The 26,350-nt window shown below is 62.5% G+C and overlaps 1 protein-coding gene across 1 annotated transcript in view; it reads right to left on the minus strand.

Moving 5' to 3' along the window:
• NMNAT2 (nicotinamide nucleotide adenylyltransferase 2) overlaps positions 1-25,948 on the minus strand; it is a 56,333-nt gene extending 30,385 nt beyond the window's left edge. Inside the window, exon 1 of the mRNA XM_051841411.2 lies at positions 25,654-25,948. Within this exon, the coding sequence (XP_051697371.1) occupies positions 25,654-25,738 (85 nt within the window). The 5' untranslated portion in view covers positions 25,739-25,948. The remainder of the gene's footprint in view (positions 1-25,653) is intronic.
• Between the last annotated feature and the right edge of the window lie 402 nt (positions 25,949-26,350).

Below are 26,350 nucleotides of genomic sequence, written 5' to 3' on the forward strand. Positions count from 1 at the left end.
CTACACAGGTCGTGTCTGCATACCTCCCCCTGCACGGATCATGTCTGCGCACCTCCCCCTGCACGGGGCCGTCTCTGCACACCTCCCCCTGCATGGGCCATGTCTGCACACCTCCCCCTACACAGGTCGTGTCTGCACACCTCCCCCTGCATGGGGCCGTCTCTGCACACCTCCCCCTGCACGGGGCCTTCTCTGCATACCTCCCCCTGCATGGGCCGTGACTGCACACCTCCCCCTGCATGGGGCCATGTCTGCACACCTCCCCCTACACGGGTCATGTCTGCACACCTCCCCCTGCACGGGCCGTGTCTGCACACCTCCCCCTGCACGGGGCTGTGTCTGCACACCTCCCCCTGCATGGGCCATGTCTGCGCACCTCCCCCTGCATGGGGCCATGTCTGCGCACCTCCCCCTGCCTGTCTCCCTGTAGGTCCCGGGCCTTTGAGAGCACTACCTGCCCTTTTCTTGACGTGTCCAGCACTCTGCTTGGAGCTGGCACCCAGGAGCTGCTTTGTAAATAACAAATGAGGGACTGGCCCTGTGGCCTGCAATGCCTGCAGCTCAGATGCGCGCCGGTTCCAGTCCCAGCTGCCCCACTTCCGATCCAGCTCTCCGCTGTGGCCTGGGAAAGCAGCAGCAGACGGCCTGAGTGCCTGCGCCCTGCACCCACGTGGGAGACCTCAAAGGAGTCTCAGCTTCGCCAGGCCCCGCCCTGGTGCGGCCATTTGGGGAGTGAATCAGCGGATGGAAGCGCTCTCTCTCTGTCACTCTGCCTTTCAAATAAAAAAATGAATCCTTAAAATAAACTCATGAACAATGAGTGGACGGCACAGGCTTGCCCACCTCAGCGCTGCTGACGTTGTCAGCCAGTTAATTCCTGGACGGGGGCTTCCGTGCGCTGTGAGACGTTCAGGAGTGGTGTCAGCCCGGCGCCCGCCACGTGTCGAGGGCCTGGGTTCCATTCCCGCCCCCCGCTCCCGACTGCAGCTGCCTGCCAGCAGCAGGTGTGGCTCAGGCAACTGGGTCCCCGCCCAGAGGGAAGGGCCGGCGAGGGCACTGTGAGATCCCTGCTAGGTCGCCATTCCACACACACACACACACACACACACACGTACATGTGGAACACACAAACAATACACATGCACACGTAAGAACACACGTACTCAGAATCCATCACAAATGGGGCCCGGCCCCACACTGCAGGGCAGCGCCGCACCGCCCTCGCGAGGGCTGAGAACGGGACGCCGGAGCCGGCTCTCCGCGAGCTCGTGTCTGGCACGGGGGCGCCGACGTCCCCATGGGCACCGTCGGAGCTCAGCGCCTGCATCCAGCCTTGTCTGGCTCCTCATGCGAAGGGGCCATCACATGCTGCCTGCCTTCCACCACAGCTCGGCTCCTGGGCCGATTCCTCCACACCGTCTGCCGGCTAACAGGCAGCCGCTGCCCCGCCATCGCCCCCGAGCACAGGCTGCGTGCTAGGCTCTGACCATGAGCAAGGCCCACCCAGCACCCTGTTCCAGCAGCTGGTCTACCTCCTCCCCCGGGCAGGGCCCCAGAGCGGCCGGCCTGGCTCCACCTTTCCTCAGGGGTCCCGGGGCAGCCCCTGCCCCCACCTGCACACAACCATGGCTACGGCAGAGCAGCCTCTGAGCAGGGCTCCAGCAGGGAGGAATGAAACGGAGTTTTGTACGTGACCGAAACAGAAACAACGGGGCAGGCACAGGTGGGAAGGCGTGAGATCAGCGCCCGGCTTGGCTTCGGTGGAAGCCGGAAATGCGAGGGACGCGCCATGACCCCCGGAACCCATGGGCAGTCCCGTCCCCCAGGCAGGCCACAGCCTCCCTGGACCGACGACCACTGCTCCTGCTGGATACACAGAGCCCTGGGCCACGGAGAGGAAGCTCCAGCAGGGCCTGGGATGCAGCCAGACGCCAGCGGCCCCGGCAGCACCGTCTCCCCAGCTCAGGAAACACGAGCCACAGCGTCTGGTAGGCAGGCCGCCAGGTGAGAGGACGCGCGCGCGGCAAGATCGGGCGGCACACCTGGCAGACGAGGCCGAGAGACACGGAGGCCGCCGGACGTCTCCTCTTCCTCACGGCTTTGCCTCCAGACGCCGCCGCACATCGGCACTGGCAAGCTCACGGGGGGAGTCACGCAAAACCAGGCAGCCGAGCAAGCCGGGCTCGGTGTTCAGCCTCGCACCCGACGCGGGCAGTGAGCAGGGGCCATCCAGACGCCCTTCGCGACAGCCTCACGGCACAGGGACCCCCCGCCGTGGCTGGCAGGCCCGTTCACGGGAGCCCAGCAGCAGACGTGCCACCAAACCGCCCAGCTCCCAGGGCCCCCAGGGAGAAGGGGAGGGAGGCAGCGCGCAAGAGCCCTGCCCACGGGGCGTCTGCTGCAGGCCAGGCTTGGTCCTCACCGTCTGCCCCACCACTGGGGTGACAGCTCCGTCAGCAGGCTGGCCACACACACCGAGGCTCCCCCACCCTCCACTGCCGGAACGAGGTCATCTCCCAAAGCCAAACTGTCGCCACTGGGCACTCACTCCCCGTGCACCTGCCTGGCCCCCACCACTGCACTTCCTGTCCTCCAGGAGCCAACAGGAGGGCACACAGAGGTATCGTCAGCCCCTTTCCAACACAGGAAAGCGAGACACGGATGGTTTCGGCAACTTGCCTTAAACAGCGCCACTGGCCCCAGAAAGGCCGGGGTCAGGGGTCTGGGGCGGAGCCACGGAGGGGGAGGAGCAGACACCTCCCTCCCCCGGAGCCTCAGGCATCCCCACGATTGGCTGCAGCTCTTCAGCACCGGGGCTGGGGCACAGGGCCGGGGCGATCCTGCCACCCCACCCGCGCACACACGTGTGCACACTGTCCTCCACACACGTGCACAGCGGCACACACAGCTGCCGTGTGAGGGCGCAGGTACGGGCTGGGGTTCCAGGCGCAGCCCAGGGCCTGGACAAGCACCCTTCCCAGGCGTTCCCGACTGACCACCCACCTCCCCAGTGTGAGTTGGGGCAGTGGGCCAGGCGCTGAGCAGACACGCAGCACTGGGAGGGCCCGCACTGCTGCAAACCCACGGACGTGCAGCTCCATGTCAGCCTGGGAGGCTGTGCACGTGCTGGGGGCGTAACGTCATTTGGGGCTGGCGTTCTGGTGTGCCAGGTAAAGCCGTAGCCTGCAGTGCCGGCATCCCACGTGGGTGCCAGGTCAAGACCCGGCTGCTCCACCTCCGATCCAGCTCTCTGCTGTGGCCTGGGAAAGCAGCAGAAGATGACCCAGGTCCTTGGACCCACGTGGGAGACCAGGAAGAAGCTCCTGGCTTCAGGTCAGCCCAGCTCTGGCCACTTGGGGAGTGAACCAGCAGATGGAAGACCTCTCTCTCTCTCTCTCTCTCTCTCTCTCTCTGTCTCTCCTTCTCTCTCTGTAACTTTCAAATAAATAAATTTTTTAGCAAGTCAGCATTATCCACTTGAGTCAAGTGTCCAGGTCCTGGCCATGCAGCCTGGGGGACACGGAGCACAGGTGGGACAGGCTCCGTCTGGCACAGGGCAGCACCAGGTCTCAGGGCCCGGCTCCTCTACACCGACGGGGCAGGCTTCGGAACACTGCAAACTTCCTGAGCCCACGGAGGAAGACAGGTGTCCACCCACACTCAGAGCGTCTGCCTTCCCTTCACGGGGGCCGGGTGTTCCTTGCACAGATGAGGAACAAGCACTTGGTGGCTGGCGGCCGGCACACTCACGCCAGGCCGCTGGGCTGAACACGTGGCTCAAGGCACCTCAGCCCCCTGCAGCATCGGGGCGCTGCTGCCCCCAAGCCCCAATACTATGTCCCAGACACTGTGTCGCCGTCCCCAAGGCCTCACCCCAGGGACGAGGGTCTGGGGCAGCAGCCCTGACCCTCAGCCCACACTCTGGGACACCAGCAACCACGTGGGAATTTACCAAGCCAGGCAGAAGCGGCACAAGCGACACTGACCAGAACGGACACGCAGGGATCCGGCTGGCTCCGGGCCAGGCCATCTGTCCTGGGAGGTCGCCAGCCACGGCCAGGCCATCTGTCCTCGGAGGCCACCAGCCGCGGCGCCTCCTGCCCGGGAGAGAAGGCTCAGAGGTGGGGGCTCCAGGGCTTACACCCGGCCAGTAGCACAGCCGCTCACGGCAGAAGGGGCCGGGACCACTGCGCTCGGTGCCGGCGGCTGCGTTCGCCGGGAGGCAGCGCCCGGATGCTGAGCGACCGCCGCGGGCCTCGGCTGCGTCCATCTGCCTTTCGAGCCTTTCATTCCTATTGATTGAAACCTGCCGCACCACACGCGGGCACGCGGGTTCCTTCCAGGGGACTCGGCCGTTTGGCTGCTTATTGGATCACAACGAGCAGGGGGCCGCGGTCTGCCCCCCAGGAGGCGGGGTGGGGGGGACGCCCTGAGGCAGGGTGGTCCTCAGGGCTGACAGCCGCACAGGGGTCCCCAGGAGCTCTGGGTAGCTGGCCGGGCCTGGCACATGGCATCTAACTCAAGAGCCGTAAGCGACGCACCTGCGCTCACAGGGCCGGAGACCTGGCCAGGGTCCTCGGTCCCTCGCCACCTCAGAGGACCACACCTCCCCCATTCAATACCATTCCCCACCAGCCAGCAAAACAGAAATAAACAAAACAGCATCAGCCTTGGCTGCTCCCGGTACTCACGCCGTCGTGGGACAGGCATCCTGCCCGTGCCTTCATAGGGCCAGCCCCAGTCTGGTCCTGGCTGCCTTCGCCCACCGCACACACACACACGCCCCACCCTCAACTCTTCACCTACTACCTGCTCTCCCAGGGCACGTCCCCTCCTCGGCACCCACGTGTCCACGCCCCACCCAGCCTCACACACGTCACGTGTCACTTCCTCTGTACCCATGTGTCCAGGCCCCACCCAGCCTCACACATGTCACGTGTCACTTCCTGTCACTTGGGTAGCCCAAGGTGGCCTTCATTTCCCAGATCTCCTGCCTCCCCTTGCCCCTTGGGGGCTGCAGCTGACCCCTCTTCGAACTCCTAGGCGGCCACTGCCTGTTCACACCCCGTGCTCCCGCTGCCTGGTGCTGCCGCCCGGCCCCCTGCTGGGTGAACGGCTGGGACACAGTGGCCTCTGCTCTCGGGGTCCCTGGTCACAAGTGCGCCCCGGCCACGCCCTGCTTGGCACCACTGCACAACCAGAAACCACTTGGGCAAGGCTCTGCCGCAGGCGTCTGCACCTCCCGAGCAGGCAGGCACCAGACGCCATTAAGACGAAGCATGATAAAATTAAGCGTCCATCTCCAGCTGGGCCTGGGAGCCACGAGGAGAGGACACAGGGCTGCCGGGCCCCCAGCTCGGCGAGCATTTGAAAAGTCACCTCCTAGTTACAGGTTATCTGAGAGGGGGAGAGAGGTTGATTGTCCATCCGCTGGTTCACTCCCCAAGAGCCTGTCTTAGCCAAGGCTGGACTGGGCTTACGCCAGCACCAGACACTAAGCCTGGGTCCCACGTCGGGGCAGGGGCCCCAGTCCTGCACTTGTCACTGCCGCCTCCCGGAGCCTGCGTCACAGGAAGCTGGAGCCGGGCCTCACACCCAGGCACTCGGATGGGGGAGGTGCATCCCCGACTCGCTGCGTGGCCGCGCCAGAGGTCACCCCTCTGCCAGCGCTCACCCGGGGGGTGCAGGGGCACTGCCGAGGGCTCGCAGACAAACGCAATTCAAGGCCGCGTTTCTGCCTCCGGGCCCCCATCCCTCCCCAGGTACACAAAGCTCAACATGGGTCAAGGTCCTGGACGTGAGACCTGAAACCTTGAAACTCCGGGAGGAAAACACAAGGAAATGCACGAGGCATCAGCACCCCCAGAGCACAGGAAACAGAGGTACAGGGAGACGAACGGGGTCAAAGAAAGAGCTTCCGACAGCCGTGGGAGCAAACAGCGCACAGCAGGGAGGCGGCCGGACGCCGCATCCCGCCCCGAGCCCGGCTCCCGGCCGGCTCCTGGCCTCTCACCCGTCTCCCACCACCGTGCACCGGGGGAGGTAGCAGTGACGGCTCAAGGACGTGAGTCTCTGCTCACGCAGGACATCAGCAATGAGCCTGGCTCCTGGCTTCAGCCTGGTCAAGCCCTGGCTGTGGCAGGCGTTTAGGGAGTGAACCGGGAGATGGCAGACCCCTCTCTCTCTCTGCCTTTCAGATAAAATGAAAATAAGTATTTTTAAAATATATGCATTATAAGATAATCACTAATACAAAAAATTAAGTCAAAAGGGGAGATAACAGAATCAAAAACTCAATTAAACCCATATGATCTAAACACGTGGGTTTAAAGAACCAGAAAATCAGATTGGACCTTTTAAAAGGACCCAATTCTACACAGTCTTAAAGAGCCCCATTTTTAACAGAAAGACACAGATAGGGCTGGGGAAGATACACATGTGGACACTGACACGAGAGAGCTGGAACAGCCGCGGTCATCTCAGATCGAGGGATACGGAGCGACATCGCCAAGTGACAGAGGGTGAGGACACGCCGTCCTCGTGCGAACGAACAGACAGCACGGCTTCTAAAACAAGGGCGGCCCTGTGGCCTGGACGCTCAGACGAGCACCCGCTGCGTCCCTGGCACAGGTGCCATGTGCATGAGCAGCCGCCCACCTGCTCCGTCCTTACTTCAAATTCTCCTTCCAGCCCAAACCCTCGGGACGTGGGCACTTGCCCTGTGCTCTGGGGGGCCCTCGGGGGGCTGCTGGCGGATGGGATGGCAGCGTGGTGGCGCAGCGGATCACGGGAGCAGGCACCCCACGGGGGGCCCAGATGGGCCTGGCGAGAGCGCGGAGAGCCAGGGCAGCCGCAGGAAGGGTCTGAGGAAGCCAACCGTGCAGGCTGCAGGACAGTAGCTCCCTGGGTGCCCACTCTGGTCTGGGGGTCGCCAGGCCTGGGTCTCCCCTCCCCTGACCTCTGCAAGCTGAGGAAGCACAAGTCACCCCCAAAACCAACCCTAACTCTGCCCGGGAGGGAAAAGCCAACGTGGGCCGGCCGTCATGCTAACAGCGGGCACCTACCTCAGTAACAAGCCCTGCGCACCCACACACTTCAGCTCCGGGCCTCATGGATTCTGTGCTTCCAGGACTGCTGCACACCCATCCAGCAGATGAGCAAACCGAGGCGCCCAGACGAACAGTCTCACCCCGGCGTGCACAGCTGGTAAACTCCAGAACCGAGAACCATCCAGAATGTTCTAGGGGCCTCTGATGCTGCCGTCCAGGCCTTGGACCAGTACAGCCCTGGCCCAGAGAACGACAGGGACTCCTGGGAGAGTCACAGAGACGCTGCCTGTGGCAAGCCTGCCGCCCCGGTGGGGAGCAGGTGCTCTGCGGGATTGTGGGCTGGACGCCGGGTACACTCAGCCACCTCAGCCCCCGCACGCATGCTCGCCAGCCGCAGCTCCAAGGAGTCCCGGTAACGCGAGCTCTGGGTACAGAGCCTGGGCGTGTTCCTGCCTGTCACTGTCCACACAGCACAGGGAACCAACGACACACCCAGCATTCAGTGTACTGGTTTCCTAGTGTGCAGGGGGATGTGCACAGACCCCATGCCAACACTGCGCCACTTACATACGGGACTTGAGCATGCGTGGATTTTGGGCCCCCTGGGGGTCATGGTTCCCATGCCCCATGGATACAAAGGCTCAAGCTGTGACCAACACCACCAGAAATATGGAACAGGTGCAGGAAAAACTGTCAAAGTGGGTGCCCGTCGGCGTGAGCTGCCAACACGGCTGAGGCCCAGCACATTCTGGAAGGGTGCCCAGCGTCTCCAGAACACTCTAAAGACGCCCCTGTAGAGACAGCTCGGGAAGAAGGCAGGCAGGGGTCCAGAGGACACACACAGCCCAAGGCAGAGCCGCAGCCCGGTCTGCGGATGGAGGGGTGTGGCCAGGCAGCATCGCAAGCCTGGGTGTCCCAGGGACGCACCCGCTGCTGAGCTGGGGGCACGGCAGGCCCTCCCTCCACCACGGGCTCGGGCAGCAGGCGGGAGCTGTGGCGGAGGTCTGCCCACGGCCCCTCTGATACGCTGACGCCCTGTAAGGTACAGGAGCCTGTGTGGCTCTTAGCTGCTTGTTTGCCAGGCACTGTGCCAGGGACCGAGGTGGTGGACAGGGCACTGGGCCTGCCCTCAGGACGCCCAGGATGCCAGCTCGCTAACGGCCAGATGAGCAAAGCAGTACGGGGAGGGGCCGCACTCAGACCCGCCCTGCTTAGGTGGGGTTTTCAAGCCAGCCCTCAGGAAAGAATCCCAGGCACAAACTGTTACAAAGTCCTGAATCCCAGGTACAAACTGTTACAAAGTCCGGCTACTATGCTGGGCCCCTGTAGCCACCCCACAGATAACAGCAGGCACAGGGCGAGTCTCGTGCCCCGAAGACCTCTGCCTGTGCTGAGCCCAGTGCCTACAGAAGACAGCTGACACAGACGCGAGCGGCCAAAGGCCAAAGCAAAGCAATCAACACGAGAGTCACTCATTCCTGGAAACAAGCCTCAAGACAGCGAGGCCGAACGCCGTACAGCGGCGTTCCAAGATCCCTTCGAAAGAGCAAAGCAAGGGGTGAGCATCTGGCACGGTGGTTAAGCTACCGCTTGGCGGGACGGGAGTGCCAGGACGGAGCCCTCAGCTTCCTGCCACTGAGCCTGGGAGGCCGCAGAGGAAGGCCCCAGCCCTCGGGTCCTCGCCAGCCACGCGGGAGAGCAGGACTGAGCTCTGGGCTCCTAGCTGTGGCCGGGTCCAGCCCCATCTCTGCAGGCATCTGCAGAGTGAACCAGCAGGTGGAAAATGCGTCAACGTCTCTCCCCCTACCCCATCACCATGACTTTTAAATAAATAAATACATCTTTCAGTAATACACAAAACAGAGATCACACTTGCAGAACAAACCAGGGGCTGGCGTGGTGCAGTGAGCTGAGCGGCCCCACAACTCTGATCCCCCAGCGCAGCACCGATTCCGGGCCTGGCCATTCTGCGTCCAATCCAGCTCCTCCTGCCAGCGTGCCTTTGGGGGGGGGGGCAGTGAAGACAGCACAGGTATCTGGGCCCCTGCCATGTGGGAGCTTCACACGGGGCCCTGGGCCCCTGGCAGCAGCCTGGGAGCCCCGCTTTTGTGGCCGTTTGGGGCGGGGGCTGGGCTGGAGAGGCGGTGACACCCCCCCCCCCCCGCCGTAAGAGGACCAGGCCCCTCTCCCGGGGGAGAGGGGAGCAGGGTTCTGGATGCCACTGGTGACGTCCCGGCGCCGTCTCCCTCTGAGATGCTCCGGGAAGCCATGTCACTCCTCAGGGCTGAGGGATGGAGACTGGGGCTTACGGGCTGTGGCAGTTCCACAAGGTCACCTGGCTTCGCTGCGGCGGCCACAGCCCTGCAAGCAGGAATTCCCCCGGGCACCGCAGCGCACGGAGGCCTCAGGACTGCTTCTCGGCTCCTCCCTCCCACCGCCTGCGCTGTGTGCGCCTCTTCTGAGCCTGCCTCTGTGACGCGGAGGCTGCTGGTCCCTTTGGGCCGAGCCCCTTTCTGCCCCTAACGGTCACACAGCCCTGCACCAGCAGCTCTGTGCTTCTCTGTCCCCAGCCCCTGCTTCCCCCAGAGCCCTGCTCTGCTTCTCCTCGCTCTGTCCTTGCACTTGTCCACAGCGTCTCTCATGGCCTCAGTGTCCTCTGCCCCTCCACGCTCAGCTGCTCTGGGCAGGATCCCCAGACCTGCACCTGCCTCTGCCAGCCTGGCCCAGAGGGTCACTGCATGTGCCAGAAGAGGCCCGAGCCCACGTCTAAGCCCTCAGGGCCTCTGAGCCCACGTCTGAGCCCCCACGGCCCCCAGCCCACATCTCAGCCCCCACAGCCCCCCAGCCCACATCTGAGCCCCCATGGCCCCCAGCCCACATCTGAGCCCCCCCAGCCCCCAGCCCATGTCTCAGCCCCCACAGCCCCCAGCCGACGTCTGAGCCCCCATGACCCTTAGCTCACGTCTGAGCCCTCATAGCCCCCAGCCCACGTCTGCGCCCCCACGGCCCCCAGCCCACGTCTGCGCTCCCATGGCCCCCAGCCCACGTCTGCGCCCCCATGGCCCCCAGCACAGCACCAGGGCCACTTCACATGCAGTGAATGAGCGAGAAGCGAGGCGACATCTGCAGCTATTAGAGCTGTGACATCGGGGCTCGAGTTGGCAGAGAATGGGAAGCCTGGACAGAAGTGGTTGCCGCCCGGGCACGGTGGGCTCAGAGCCGCACCAGAGGCCCCGGGCAAGTGCCAGGCGAGTTCAGAGGCCGGCGAGACGGTGCGGAAGTCGCGGTGGCATCGGCGGAGCAGGCCGCGTGCTCATGTCTTCACCCCCGGACAACACACACGGAGCACGAACTCTAAAGGACGAGCTGGCCGTGAGCCAGGGCGTGGCCATGCCGGGGAGGGACGCTGCTGTCCACCAGAGCGGAGCCCAGGAGGAGCCCAGCGGCCGGGGAGGCGCCACTGAAATGCAGACTGCACTTGCTGCCTAAATGGGCCGTCAGAGACGCGGCATAGGCTGAGCACGGCTCATGAGCCGGCCCCAGCGGGTAACGGCTCCAGGCGGCTCCAGCGCAGGGTGGGCCACACGGTGAACAGGTCAGACCTCGCTGTCCACGGGCACCCTTGGCAACCACTCACCTCCGCCACGTGTGAATGAGTGTGGCCATGTGCCGGGGCACCTCACTTACGAGCAAGCAGACCTTAATGTCACAAAGCGCTTGGAGGTCACACAAGGTCACTCAGCTGTGTTTTCTTCTACTGTGTGAACATGGAAGCAGCCCCCGTGGCTGGCTGGCCCTGGGCCGTGGCTGGCTGGCCGACCGCCCACTTTGGTTTCCTGCACGAGAGAAACATGGCCTCCGGGGCACCAAGCGCAGTCCCAGGTCAGGGCCCTGTGGTTCATCAGCGGACAGGAAGGGCAGGGCTGGGTCCACCCTGGCAACGTGGCCCACTGCGTGGGAGATCACAGATCACCTGAAAACTGACCCTTGTGGCATGACAGGTACAGGACTTCAAAACCGCACTCGGCTACACTGGTTCCCGATACACGAAGCCGCCGCGGCTGGAATCCACAGGCACCAGGTTTCACTGCCGTTCTCACTTCTGGCTGACACTGGGTCTCACTCTCTGATTTTTTTCTACTCCTTATTGCAAAGACTGAGCACAGCTCATGAGCCAGCCTCAGTGGTAACGGCTCCGGGCGGCTCCAGCCCAGGGTGGGCCACGCCGGCATGGGCAGGCGTCTGCGCTGCACTTACTGGCACAAAGACATTTCCAAAGGAGCACGGACATCGATGTGGTTCCGGCTGGGGCTCCGGGGAACCAAAGTACTGGGCGAACAAACGCGAAGAACATGGGGCAGGGGCTGTGGCCCAGCCGGAGGCCACACCCGTAGCACAGCGCTGGTTCCAGTCCCAGCTGCTCCACTTCCCATCTGGCTCCCTGCCCATGTGCCTGGGAAGCAGCAGATGGTGGCCCGAGCACCTGAGTTACCACCAACTACACAGGAGTCCTGGATGGAGCTCCTGGTTCTGGCTTCAACCAGGCCCAGCCCTGGCTGTTGCAGCCATTTGGGGAGTGAGCCAGCAGATGGAGGACCTCTCTCCCTCTCTCTCTCTGTCTGCCCTTCAAATAAACAAATACATCTTTTTTTAAAAAAATGTACTGAACACTAGAGTATTGGAAAACCAAATCCCTCACTTATTTGGGTATTAGAAATGATATAATAATATTTTCTTTCTTTATTTACTTATTTGGAAGGCAGAGTTACAGAGAGGCAAAGGCAGAGAGAGAGAGGTCTTCCATCTGCTGGTTCACTCCCCAAATGGCCACAATGGCCAGAGCTGCGCCGATCCGAAGCCAGGAGCCAGGAGCTTCTTCCAGGTCTCCCACGCGGGTGCAGGGGCCCAATGACTTGAGCCATCTTCCACCACTTTCCCAGGCCACAGCAGAGAGCTGGATGGGAAGTGGAGCAGCCGGGACTCGAACCAGAATCCACATGGGATGCTGGTGCTTCAGGCCAGGGTGTTAACCTGCTGCACCACAGCGCTGGCTCCAATAATAATTTTAGAAGTCTAGGGAAAGAGTTAGTTATAGCAAGAATAGAACTTGTTTAAGACCTCCAGTAGTAGAGCTAAAAACAAGTGTCCACACACGCGCACACATACACACACTCACACACAATACACACGCACAGACATGCACATACATGTGCGCACATGTGTGTATGCACACATATTCACATGCAAGCACACACATGCACGCGCACACAGAATAGCTTGCTCACGGTTTTGGAAGAATTAACATCGTCAAAACGTCTACACTGCCTAAACCAAACCACAGATGCAATGCAGTCCCTATCAAAATACCAACAACATTCTTTTTGTTCCCAAAGTTCACAGGGAAGCGAAAAGACCCAGAACATCAAAGCGACCCTGAGCAGAAACAAAAAACAAAAAATCAAGCAGGGGGCATCATATACCTGGTTTCAAAGCACACTGCAGAGCTACAGTGATTGAAACAGCACGGCACTGGCCTAGAAACCGGCCCAGAGGGCAAAGGGACAGAACAGAGCCCAGAAGTGAATCCACGTGCATACAGTGAACAGGTTTCTGACAAAGGAGCCAAGGACATGCACTGGAAAAATGAGTGTCCAGGAGGTGGTGCCGGCAGAACCGGCCGCGTGTTCAGGAGGTGGTGCCGGCAGAACCGGCCGCGTGTTCAGGAGGTGGTGCCGGCAGAACCGACCGCGTGTGTCCAGGAGGTGGTGCCGGCAGAACCGGAGTGTGTGCAGACCGGAGCCAGATCCCTTCCTCCCACCACACAAGACTCAATCAACGTGGACCGAAGGTCTGGATGCACAGCCAGCACCACACAGCTGCTAGAAGACGTGGGGAGGACACTCGGGGGTGGGTGCAGGGCTGACTCCTCGGCCCGGACCCCAGAGCACAGGCAGCAAGAGCAAAACCAGAGGAAAAGGAGTGAACCAAACCCAGCCGGTTCTGCACCAGGAAAGCAAACGACAGTGAAGACAACCTACAGATCCGGAGAAAATATCTGCAAGCTCTTACCCAGCAAAAGACGGAAACCCAGACTGTACCAGCAACTCAAAAAACACAGCAAAAGTAAGCCGATCCAGTTGGGAAATGGGCAAAGACCTGAACAGGCAATTCTCAAAAGTAACAACACAGCGGGGAAAGCCGCAGCCTGCAACACCCGCATCCCACGGGGGCCACAGTTGGTGTCCCGGCTGCTCCACTTCCGATCCAGTTTCCTTCCAATTGCCTGGGAAAGCAGCGGAAGACAGCCCAAGTGCTTGGGGCCTGCTACCCACATGGAAGACCCGGAAGAAGCTCCTGGCTCTTGGCTTCAGACTGGCCCCAACCTGGCCATTGCGGCCACCTGGGGAATGAACCAGAGGATAGAAGTCCTCTCATCTTCTCTCTTTCTCTCTCCCTCTCTCTCCCTCTCTCTCTCTCTGTAACTCTGCCTTTCAAATAAATCAATAGATCTTAAAGAAAAAAAAAAAAACAGTGGAAGCAGATGTAGTTTATCAACTGTGACAAAGGAAGATACAAACATGAAATGTTAATGGGGCAATGGGATCTGTCAACTTAAACGTCTCACATAAAATGTTAAGAAGAAGGAAACAGAAGCCAGTGTCCAAGGAAAGGCTCCCTGCGTTCTGACTGCCCAGGCAAGCAGCGGGGAAGGCACCTGTCCAAAAGCTACAGACTCGCCAGAGACACAGCCCGGGGGACCCGAGCACCAGGACAGCGGCGCCCCCTGCTGGGCCACGGCGGGGGCCTGGGCACCAGGACAGCGGCACCCCCTGCTGGGCCACGGTGGGGGCCTGGGCACCAGGACAGCGGCGCCCCCTGCTGGGCCACGGTGGGGGCCTGGGCACCAGGACAGCGGCACCCCCTGCTGGGCCATGCTGGGGGCCTGGGCACCAGGACAGAGGTGCCCCCTGCTGGGCCATGCTGGGGGCCTGGGCACCAGGACAGAGGTGCCCCCTGCTGGGCCATGGCCGGGATCTAAGCACCAGGACAGCGGCGCCCCCTGCTGGGCCACGGTGGGGGCCTGGGCACCAGGACAGCGGCGCCCCCTGCTGGGCCACGGTGGGGGCCTGGGCACCAGGACAGCGGCACCCCCTGCTGGGCCATGCTGGGGGCCTGGGCACCAGGACAGAGGTGCCCCCTGCTGGGCCATGCTGGGGGCCTGGGCACCAGGACAGAGGTGCCCCCTGCTGGGCCATGGCCGGGATCTAAGCACCAGGACAGCGGCGCCCCCTGCTGGGCCACAGTGGGGGCCTGGGCACCAGGACAGTGGCACCCCCTGTTGGGCCATGCTGGGGGCCTGGGCACCAGGACAGAGGTGCCCCCTGCTGGGCCATGGCCGGGATCTAAGCACCAGGACAGCAGCGCCCCCTGCTGGGCTAAGGCGGGGGGGCCAAGCACCAGGACAGAGGTGCCCCCTGCTGGGCCATGGCTGGGGCCTGGGCACCAGGACAGCGGCGCCCCCTGTTGGGCCACGGCGGGGATCTAAGCACCAGGACAGCAGCGGCCCCTGCTGGACCACGGCAGGGGTGTGAGCACCTGGACAGAGGCGCCCCCTGCTGGGCCACGGCCTAGGGCGAGTTAGAGCCACTTCTCACAGGGTCACAGCTCTGGGGCTTCTGTTTATTTGTTTGCCTCTTGTCATTCTGATGAACTGCACATCAGTAAAACTTTTCACTTAGTTATTCCACCCATAGACATGGCCTGTATAAGGTACAATTCCATTTCAGAAAACTTAAAAAATAATAAATCACTTTTAAAAAGAAAAACCTCCTCATTTCAAAGAGTGACACAGAAGTAATAATTGCAAACTGTTCCAACAAAGTCACAGTGGCAGGTCCCTAGTGAGCTGCCTGGGGAAGGGTCATCAGGATTTGGGGTGCATGGGCTCACGGGGGCTGGGCGGAGTCTGAATCCCGCACTGGCCCTTTATGGTCTGAATGAGCCCCCAGGATTCGGGGTACACGGGCTCACGGGGGCCTGGCGGGGTCTGAATCCCAGCACTGGCCCTTTATGGTCTGAATGAGCCCCCAGGATTCAGGGTACACGGGCTCACGGGGGCCGGGCGGGGTCTGAATCCCGCACTGGCCCTTTATGGTCTGAATGAGCCCCCAGGATTCGGGGTGCACGGGCTCACGGGGGCCGGGTGGAGTCTGAATCCCAGCACTGGCCCTTTATGGTCTGAATGAGCCCCCAAGATTCGGGGTGCATGGGCTCACGGGGGCTGGGAGGAGTCGGGCTCCCAGTACCGGCCCTTTACGGTCTGAACGAGCCCCAGGTTTGTGTGCTGGGAACTTAATCCCGAAGGCACCAGTGTCGGGAAGAGGCTCCACGTCACGGTCATGGTGTGAGCTCGTTGTAGAAGTGAGTTCAGCCTCTTTTAAAGATGTCTTTATCGTTCACTTGAGGTCTTCCACCCGCGTTTCATTCCTCCAAATGCCCCCAGCAGCCGGAGCTGGGCCAGGCTGGAGCCGGGAACCAGCAGTGCAGCAGGCCCAGGTGCGCAGGCCGTGCTCTGCCCCCGCCAGGCGGCTGCAGGAGGCCGATCTGAAGCACGGAGTGGGCGGGGCTGCAGCAGGTGTCAGGAGCAGCCCCCGTGCCCCGTGAGGCACGCGTGCCCTATCGCCCCGTGAGGCACGCGTGCCCTGTCACCCCGTGAGGCTCGCGTGTCTGTCACCCTGTGAGGCACGCGTGTCTGTGGCCCCGTGAGGCACGCGTGTCTGTGGCCCCGTGAGGCTCGCGTGCCCTATCGCCCCGTGAGGCACGCGTGCCCTGTCGCCCCGTGAGGCTCGCGTGTCTGTCGCCCCGTGAGGCACGCGTGTCTGTCGCCCCGTGAGGCATGCGTGCCCTGTGGCCCCGTGAGGCTCGCGTGCCCTGTCGCCCCGTGAGGCTCGCGTGCCCTGTCACCCCGTGAGGCTCGCGTGTCTGTCGCCCCGTGAGGCTCGCGTGTCTGTCGCCCCGTGAGGCTCGCGTGTCCTATCGCCCCGTGAGGCTCGCGTGTCCTATCGCCCCGTGAGGCACGCGTGCCCTGTCGCCCCCTGAGGCTCGCGTGTCTGTGGCCCCGTGAGGCACGCGTGTCTGTCGCCCCGTGAGGCTCGCGTGCCCTATCTCCCCGTGAGGCTCGCGTGTCTGTCACCCTGTGAGGCACGCGTGTCTGTGGCCCCGTGAGGCACGCGTGTCTGTGGCCCCGTGAGGCTCGCGTGCCCTATCGCCCCGTGAGGCACGCGTGCCCTGTCGCCCCGTGAGGCTCGCGTGTCTGTCACCCCGTGAGGCACGCGTGTCTGTGGCCCCGTGAGGCACGCGTGTCTGTCGCCCCGTGAGGCTCGCGTGTTTGTCGCCCCGTGAGGCACGCGTGTCTGTCGCCCCGTGAGGCATGCGTGCCCTGTGGCCCCGTGAGGCTCGCGTGCCCTGTCGCCCCGTGAGGCTCGCGTGCCCTGTCACCCCGTGAGGCTCGCGTGTCTGTCGCCCCGTGAGGCTCGCGTGCCCTGTCGCCCCGTGAGGCTCGCGTGTCCTATCGCCCCGTGAGGCACGCGTGCCCTGTCGCCCCCTGAGGCTCGCGTGTCTGTGGCCCCGTGAGGCACGCGTGTCTGTCGCCCCGTGAGGCTCGCGTGTCTGTGGCCCCGTGAGGCTCGCGTGTCTGTGGCCCCGTGAGGCTCGCGTGTCTGTGGTCCCGTGAGGCTCGCGTGTCTGTCGCCCCGTGAGGCTCGCGTGTCTGTCACCCCGTGAGGCTCGCGTGCCCTGTCACCCCGTGAGGCTCGCGTGTCTGTCGCCCCGTGAGGCTCGCGTGTCTGTGGCCCCGTGAGGCATGCGTGTCTGTGGCCCCGTGAGGCTCGCGTGTCTGTCGCCCCGTGAGGCTCACGTGTCTGTCGCCCCGTGAGGCACGCGTGTCTGTCGCCCCGTGAGGCTCGCGTGTCTGTCACCCCGTGAGGCTCGCGTGTCTGTGGCCCCGTGAGGCTCGCGTGTCTGTGGCCCCGTGAGGCTCGCGTGTCTGTCACCCCGTGAGGCTCGCGTGTCTGTGGCCCCGTGAGGCTCGCGTGTCTGTGGCCCCGTGAGGCACGCGTGTCTGTGGCCCTGTGAGAGTCACCACGTGTGTCGGTTTGAATCTGGGGCGAGGCCACTGCCCCCGCCCCCGGCAAACACTGAGTGAGGCCTGTATGCAGCAGCCTCTGCCACTGCGCCAGGGCTCGGCATGGGTCCCGCTCCCTGGCCACTCCTCCTCGCTCCCCGCACCCCCAGAATGACGGGGTGCCCGGCTGGCGCACGCGTCCAAGACGTCACTTTCATGGAAAAGCCCAGTGGCTGTAGGTCTGAAGAAGCAGATACGGCAGCTCCACCTGGAGGCCGACAGCAGGGTGCACGAGGGTGCACAGCCTGGAAGCCGAGGCGCTGTGTGAGCCGCGGGCCGGGGCGGCGGCCGGCCCCAGGCAGCGCTGGCCACGCTGTGCGAGCCGCTGAGACACCTTTCTAAACTCAGCCACGTCTGCGGCAGGACTGACGGTCCTGAAGGAAGCCAGTGCGCCACGCAGGTGGAGCCTGCAAGAACGACCTGGGCAACAGGCAGCTCCCGGCACACGGAAGCCGTGGCTGCACCACGGAGACAGCGCCACGTCCACCGTCCACCAGCAAAGCTCCGGCCCCGCGCCCGAGTCCGAGTCTGCACCGCCGGGCCTGAGGAACGCTTTGAAACTCTTTGCTCAAGCGAAGTGTTGTGAGCTGAGCACTGTTCACACACACACACGTATGCACACACATGTGCACACACAGCTGATTCTGAGACACACTGACACACACATGCACACATGTGCACACACACATGCACACACGTGCACACACGTGCACACACAGCTGATTCTGAGACACACCGACACACGCCTGCACACACATGCACACACACGTGCACACACAGCGATTCTGAGACACACTGACACACGCCTGCACACACATGCACACACACGTGCACACAGCTGATTCTGAGACACACACGTGCACACACACATGCACACATAGCTGATTCTGAGACACACTGACACACACGCCTGCACACACATGTGCACACACATGAACACACAGCTGATTGTGAGACACACTGAGCGTGCTCCCCTGCGTGGTGCAGGCCTTTCTGGGCAGTGCAGGACGATCTGAAACTTCTAGGACGGAACCAGCGCTGAGGCACACAGCACAGCAGGCTGGCACCCCATGTGAGCACCAGTTCGAGTCCCAGCTGCTCCACTTCCCACCCACCCCCTGCTAATGCACCTGGGAAAGCAGCAGCAGATGGCCCAAGTGCATGGACCCCTGGCTTCAGCCTGGCCCAGCCCCTGTCCTTGTGGCCATTTGGGGAGTCAATCAGCAGATGGAAGGGCTCTCCTCCTTCCCTCTCTCCTCTCTCTCTCCCTCCCTCCTTCTCTCTCTTTCCCTCCCTCTCTCTCTCTCTCCCTCTCCCTCTCTCTCTCCCTCTCTCTCTCTGTAACTCTTTCAAGTAAATTTCTAAAATCACAGCAAACAAACCTCCTGAGTGCTGACCGTGGAGCTGCCCCCGCGCCGGGCTAACACCGGGGACGGGGCAGAGCTGTGTCTCGATGTCACACATTCCGAGGTGTCCCACGGGACAGAATGCGAGCTGACCCTCTGTTCCCGCCGACGCACGGTGACTGCACCGTCTAAGGGGCCCCGTCGTGCAGGGGTCGGGCAGCTCCTCCTGCCGCAGCGTCATCATTTCTTGTGTTGGGAAGCATCAAGCTGTTTATGTAAGTTTTTAAGTTTTTATTTGAAAGGCAGAGTTAGAGAGAGAGAGAGAGAGAGATCTTCCACCCACTGGTTCATTCCCGAAATGACCTCAATGGCCAGGGCTGAGCCAGGCCAAAGCCAGGACAGAATTGGGCCAGGCTGAAGCCAGGAGCCAGGAGCCAGGAGCTTCTCTGGGTCTCCATGGGCCCAAGGACCTGGGCCCTCTTCCGCTGCTCTCCCAGGCCACAGCAGAGCGGGATCAGAAGTGGAGCAGCCGGGACTCAAACCAGCGCCATATGAGGTAGACACTGCAGGCAGCGGCTTCACCTCTATGCCACAGAGCCAGCTCCACGGTCGGTTTGTTTCTTTGTTTGTGTGTATGTGTGTGTGTGTGTGTGTGTTTGAGAGACAGAGATGGAGAAGCAACTGCCACCTACTGATTCACTCCGCAAGTGCCCACAAGGCTGGGCTACGGCCAAAGCCAGGAGTCAGAATCCTCAATCCAGGCCTCCCGTGGCGTGGCGAGGACCCCCCGCCTGAGCCGTCGCTGCCTCTCCCGGCTCCGCATCAGCCGGAGGGTGGAGCCAGGAGCCAGGGCCAGCATGGAGCCCAGGTGCTCCGGTGGGGGAGGATACTCTCGCCGGCACCTCAACCCCCAGGCCAGGTGCTCACCCAAACTCTGCTTTTTAGTTTGTAAACGCTTCTTTTATTTTTCATCCACTCGAATGGCAGACTAGCAGAGAGAGACAGAGAACGAGCTCTCTGTTCACTCCCCAAATGGCCACCACACCGGGCTGGGTCAGGCAGAGGCCCGGTGCCAAGAACTCCATCTGGGTCTCCCACGTGGGCGGCTGGGGTCCAGGTTTGCATCAGCAGAGAGCAGGGTCAGAGCAGAGCAGCTGGGACTCGAACCCACACTTCAGAATGGGTGTGGAGACCCTGAGCGGGGGCTTACCCCTGCGCCACAGCGCGGCCCCACCGCAGACTGTCTCAAAAGGCTCGCGGCCGTAGATCTGGTATTCTAAGCGGGGAAGCTTGGATATGCAGAACAGGTTCAAATAAAGAGGGAAGAGAAGAGACGGAAAGTAAATATTGCTTTGTTTCAGCAGCCTCCTCTCGGCTCCGCCCCTTGGTTTGGGGGTGGGGGGTTCTCTAAGAAACCCACCTCTCACGGTAGCTCTGAGACCCGGTCGGTCAGTTCAGCGGGAAAAGCAAACGAAGCCATGGCTCGTGTGAGCAAAACGTCCAGTCTTCCTTTTCCGCCCATTCTCCGTGTGTCATGGGCAGACACAGCTCCCGCCCGTGACACTGCCACAGGTGACCCACGACCTCCCCTGACCCCTGACCCCTGACCCCTGACCCCGACCCAGGGAGGCCCCAGGCACCTCCGGGAGAGCTGGCTTGCGAATGGCTCTGGGAACGGTGCCAGCAGCTCCCAAGCCCACAGCCTCAGCGTGGAACAAGCGTCTCAGGCTCCGCTCTGTCCCTCTCCATACCAGAAACGCCCGAGCCAGGAGGCCCCGCCCCCGGCCTTTGGTCCCTGACATCTGTGAGTCTGTCTGTCTGTCCTGAGGAAGACGAGAAGCCCCGGAAGCTCCCAGGGCGAGGCTCAGCTGTCCCGCACCACGGAGACTGGGATGTTTCCTTCTGCCCTTCCGTGCTTGGCTGGAACGCACACCTCCAGGCTCGGAGCAAGAGGTGGGATGTTCCCCCACCCACCCCTACCTGACTCCACCCCAGGGCGCCCCAGCCAGCCTCACGGTCAGAAACCTACAAACCACCCCGGGCTGCGTCAGCATCACGCAGCCCCCACACCCCCCACGCGGATCTGTCACCTCCCTGGCCAGTGACCGCCTTCTCTGGCTTGAACTCCGACCTGCTGGGACAACGTGCCTGACCAGCCACCAGCTCCCTGCCCTCCCCAGTCCACACCCAAACTGCAACTGGGCAGTCACTTCCAGCCCAGGACAACAGGACAACGCCACGCCTTCCTGCTCAGGACCCAGGAGCCTCGGCGGCCCCCGCCCCGGCCTCCACTGGCCTCCCCCACATCATCCTGGACCTGCTCTCGTACAGGGTCCGTTCCTCTGTTCGCAGCACAGATCTGACGCTCACTCATCTCGTGTTCATTCAAGGACGATCACGGAGAGCCTGCCCCACGCCAGTGCCGGGAACAGGCCAGCGGGGAGACCTGGCTCCGATTCTCTGCTCACAGGGTGACGAACAAGCCACGAACGCCGGGAGGAGCAAGCGGACGTGGGAGCGAAGGAGGCATGGAGGCTCGGGGCCGGCGCTGCTGAAGAAGGGAGAGGAGCCGGCAGAGGAAGCCGGCAGCTAGCAGGGGGCTGGGTGGGGTTAAATAAGCACTGCAAGGAAAGCTAACCGGAAGAGAAGCGCTCCTGGCTCGTTCTCAGCTGAGACGCGGCAAGAGACGCTTTACCGAGCCGATTTCGTCGCTGGCCTGCGTTGGGCGGCTCTCGTCCCCTCGGCTGACAGCTAAGCACAGATGGCTCCTTCCACAGGCACCGCAGCAACCACAGATGAGAGGCCAGGCGTCCAGAACCTGGTTCTGCGCTGATTTTTGCTTCTGACCTTGACCAAGCGAAAGGGGAGTGACAGCCTCCAGCCATCCGACAGGGGTGCAAAGCATCACACTGCCCAGCTTAGGGCCCGAATGCAGCCCAGTGCGGCCCCCAAAGGGGCGTGTATGGGAATTTCGGCCCCGCCCGGCAGTGCCGGGGTGGCACCCAGGGCAGGTGCAGCAGCCTTGGCAGGGATTCGCGGTGCTGTCCTCGAGCTCCAGGCTGGTTCCGTCTGTCTCTGCCAGGTCACGGCACAGCCGGGGCCTCGCCACACGTGGCGCCATGCTCTTGACCTCCAGACTGTGAGCCACACACACTGGCTTCCTCCGTGGGCTCCCACGACAGAGACACACTGAGACGCTGCTGTGCCGAGTGACCGCTCCCGGAAGCGTTCCAAGAGTGCCGAGCAGCGCCCTGGTTTCCGTGAGGTCTCTGCACGCGGAGCTCGACCTCGCTTCTCTCACGGTGGCTACCGCAGCACCGGCGCTGCCCTTCCGGCCCCTTGGCAGGCACAGGAGCCCCCCGGCCACCCCCTCGGAGGAACAGGATGGGACCACGACTCTCGCCAAAGACCCCCTGTACAACATGAAGCATCTGGAAACAGGAACCGGAGATCTTGGTTGTTCTGCCGGCATCCGGGTGCTGGGTGCCGGGTGCCGGGTGATCCTCTAGTAGGACAGCCCCCGCACCCCTCTGACTTGACAACAGAGCAAAACAGGTTTATTCTAAGTTCTTCCTTTCCTACTCAAACCAGCTCCCCGGGGCCAGGAGTGTGGCACAGCAGGTTAAGCCGCTGCCTGCAGTGCCGGCATCCCATGTGGGCGTAGGTTCGAGTCCCAGCTGCTCCACGTCTGACCCAGCTCCCTGCTAATGTGCCTGGGAAAGCAGCGGAAGACGGCCCAAGTGCCTGGGCCCCTGCACCCATGCAGGACATCCACACGGAGCTCCTGGCTCCTGGCTTTGGCCTGGCCAGGCCTCGCTGTTGCAGCCTTTTGTGGAGTGAACCAGCAGATGGAAGACCTCTCTCTCTGTCTCTGTCTCTCTGCCTTTCAAGCCAATAAATGAATCTGTTAAACAAACAGGCTCTCTGAGTCCCCAGTGGCAGGCTGGCTGTCACCAGCACACGTGTTTAATGTCAGGTCTGTCTTCAAGTACCCGGGGTGGGGGGGCACTTTTGTAACTTTCTGTTTTAGAAACTAAGAACTCAGACTGAAACAACAGCTCTAGGCTAACATTACCACCAGCGGAGGTTCACCTGGCCAGAAACTTTTATTCCTGCCTGAACAGGTTCTTTTTAAAGATTTTTATTTATTTACTTGAGAGGTAGAATTACAGACAATGAGAGGGAGAGACAGAGAGAGAGGTCTTCCATCCGCTGGTTCACTCTCCAGATGGCCGCAACAGCCAGAGCTGAGCCGACCCAAAACCAGGAGCCTGGAGCTCCTTCCAAGGACTTGGGCCATCTTCTACTGCTCCCCCAGGCCATAGCAGAGAGCTGGATCAGAAGTGGAGCAGCCGGGACTTGAACTGGCACCCACATGGGCTGCCGGCGCTGCAGGCGGAGGAGTAACCCACTGTGCCACGGCGCCAGCCCCAAACACACTTTACAGCTGAGCTTGTGTCAACGTCTCCATCACAAGGGTTATGCTTTTCCTTTATGTTTCTGCAGTCACAAGCAGGATAACACCCACTGCCCCGGAGCACGGAGCTCACTCCGAAGCCTTTGACAGACCCCGAGAACTGTTCCAAGAGCCACTGCACGCCCACGAGGGGCCGGTCTTTCGCCGGAACCTGCCTCTGCTCTCGTCTGTGGTCTTTCTCTTCTTTCCTTGCTAAGCAATGGATTTCAGAACACAGGAGCTCTACGAAAGGCTTCCAACTGTCAAGTCCTCCGTGTGCGTGTGTCTACTCCTTAAAATTTTATTAGAAATCTCAGGCACCTTACAGAAAATTCGATAATTTAATTGTACTAATTAGTCCTGTGTTGTAGGGGAAGAAATTTAAAGAGCCATTTAGAAGGAGGACACAGCTCATGGATAACTTTTTTTTTTTTCAGAGATGGGGAAAGTGCTTAAGGAAATGCATAGTTAGAAATCTCACTCAGCTGATGGCCAATTTATTTCTCATCTGCTCGTGTGTGTGTGAAGGAACGGAGTGCGCGTGGAATAACCAGTCAGCCTCGGCGGCAACCCTCCCGCAGCCACACAGAGGCCCCGGCGGGGGAGTCGGGGAGGCAGGGCCGGCCTGCCCCGCCGCCTGCACTCCACGCAGCGTCCAGAGAAGGTCCCGGGCCGTGCTGGCCGCGTCTGCCTCGAGGTTCACCGGTACGAGCGGTACTGCAGCCGCAGCTTCGCTACACACAAGTCATCAAGAGCGCAAAGATTTCAACAGGAAACTCCCACAACAGTGTTCAGTGTGCATTCTGTGTCCTGTCCCGCCTGCCCCTCACATGCTGACGTGTGCAAATGACTCGGGCCATCACGCCCTCTCAGGGCCATGCCCCACGACTGGACGACTGGACGACTGGACGTAGGAGCTCTGAGGACTGAGCCGCCCCTGGGCCTCAGTCCCAACACCATGTCAATCATGGCTGCAGTCAAGTCTCTGCCTGTAACCTGCGCAACCCTCGGCCGCCACTACGCCCACGTTCCCGTGGTCCATGCGCCAAGCTCACAGGGAACCCGGGAACCGGCCATCTTCCTCGGGTTACCAAACTCTTCCGCGGGACGCAACCCACAGACCTCAGGGTCAGCTGTCCATCTGGTCATCCAAAACCACAGGGCGACCCACACCACGGCCACAAGGAGAAGGGAGGTGCACCTGCCAGCTCCCTGCAGATTTCTGGAGAGAGGGGAAGCAGCCAGGACGCGGGCAGCAGAGGGGAATAACGTGGGAGCCCCTGTTCCCGGTCACAGGGGTTCCTCTGGAGCCCTGGGCGGGTGTGGGGTCTGGGAATGCTGGAACGGGCGGCGTCAGCGCACAGAAAGCTGGCTGAGCTCGCGGTGAGACCCGCGGAGGCTGGAGGGGTGGGGGAGGGTCATCCACAGCCAGGCCTTCCCAGCTGGCCTGGCCCTGCAACCGTTGGGTCTCCTGGTGGGGCCGGCGCTCAGCAGCTCCGCTCCGCCCCAGGCCGGCGTCAGCACCACTGCGTGCGGAGAGCAGCCGGCTGCTCCGACTGAACGCACCCACTTCTAACTCAGAGATCCTTTTCTCTCAGGACCTCCGCACCCCTCCCTCAGGCTCCCTACGTGGGCTCCGCGCCCCGGGTCCCTCCCAAGCAACTGCAAGGCTGCGCCATGTACCCCAGTTCCCACAGGGCTGCCTCCTTCCCTGCCCTGTGAACCCCTGGCCAGCGGCCAGCAGCCCCTCCACTCTCTGTTACCCCAAACACACACTGGCACACCTGCTCACACACAGCACCCAACACACACTCACTCACATACCACCGACACCCACACGAAACACATCCACAAACACCCAACATACACACACCACTGACACACACAATCCATCCACAATCACCCAACACACATGTACACACTCACATATCACCGACACACACACAATCCATCCACAGTCACCCAACACACATGTACACACTCACATATCACCGACACACACACAATCCATCCACAGTCACCCAACACAGTCACATGCCACCACACGCACAGACACATCCACAATCGCCCAACACGCACGCACATGCTCACATCCCCTGGCCCCCAACACACACCTGCTCACACGCGCATCGAACACAGAGCGTTCACATCACCCTGAGACAGGCACACGCAGTCTCATCCCCGACACGCGCCCACCTGCACACACACACACACACACACACACACACCTGCTCACGCGCCCGCTCTCACGCACAGCAAGCCTTCCGGTGCCACCGCCGCGCTGGGCCGAGCCTCGGCCCATCTGGGCCCGCGTCATCCCCCGCGGCTCCCTTCCCCGCCCGCGTCGGCGCCGCCAGACCCGCGCAGGCCGCGCCCCCTCCCCATCGCTCCCACAGCCCCGGACCCGCCTGGGCGCCGCCCGAGCCGCGGCCCCGCGGCGCGCCCCTCCAGCAGCCGCCCTGCCGCTGCCCCCGCGGACTCGCGCGCCGTCTCTCCCCGCGCCCGGCCCGCGGCCCCGCCCGCGCCTCGCCGCCCCCAGCCCCGGCCCTCCCCGCCCCCACCGCACCTGGGCCGCGCCCTCCGAGGCGCGCGCGGCTCCCGCCGGCACCCGGGACTCACCGAACATCTGAATGTGCCCTTTGGTGATGGGGTTGAAGCTGCCGCAGGCCAGCAGGATGACGTGGGTCTTGGTGGTCTCGGTCATGGTGCGGCGGGCCCCGCGCGGGCTGGGGGCGCCCCTGGCCGCGTCTCGCCGAGCTGCGGACGGAGAAAGGAAGGCGAGGCCGGCGGCGCAGGCTGAGCCTCCGGGAGCCGCTCCAGACGCACGCCGCGTCACGCCCGCCTCCCTTAACGCTTGCGGCTCCGGACGGCGCCTTTGTGTGCGCGGCTGCTGCTCCCGCAGGCCGGGCCTGAGCCGGGCGTGCGCCCTCCCCTCCCGCCTCTGAGCCCGCTTCCTCCCTCCCCGCTGCGTAGCTCTGTCCCCAACCCCGGAAGCCTTGTCAAGATTTCCTTTATTTCCTTTATTTGAAAGACCGAGAGCAGAGAGAGAGATCTCCCATCTGCTGGTTCACTTCCCAAATGCCGGGTGTGTGTGCGCGCGCAGAATCTCCATCTGGGTCTCGCACGTGGGTGGCAGGGACCCAAGTCCTTGAGCCGTCACCTGTGTCCTCGCAGGGTGCCCCTTAGCAGGGAGCTGGATCGGAAGAGAGCGGACTGGAACCCAGGGACTCAGTGTGGGTTACGGCCTGCAGCGTCCCCGTGCTGTGTCTTCACTGCTGCTGCCCCAAATGCCTGCCCCCAAAAGGGTTTTGTTTTT

Source organism: Oryctolagus cuniculus, chromosome 13 (assembly GCF_964237555.1).
Source record: "Oryctolagus cuniculus chromosome 13, mOryCun1.1, whole genome shotgun sequence".
Classification (NCBI taxonomy): domain Eukaryota; kingdom Metazoa; phylum Chordata; class Mammalia; order Lagomorpha; family Leporidae; genus Oryctolagus; species Oryctolagus cuniculus.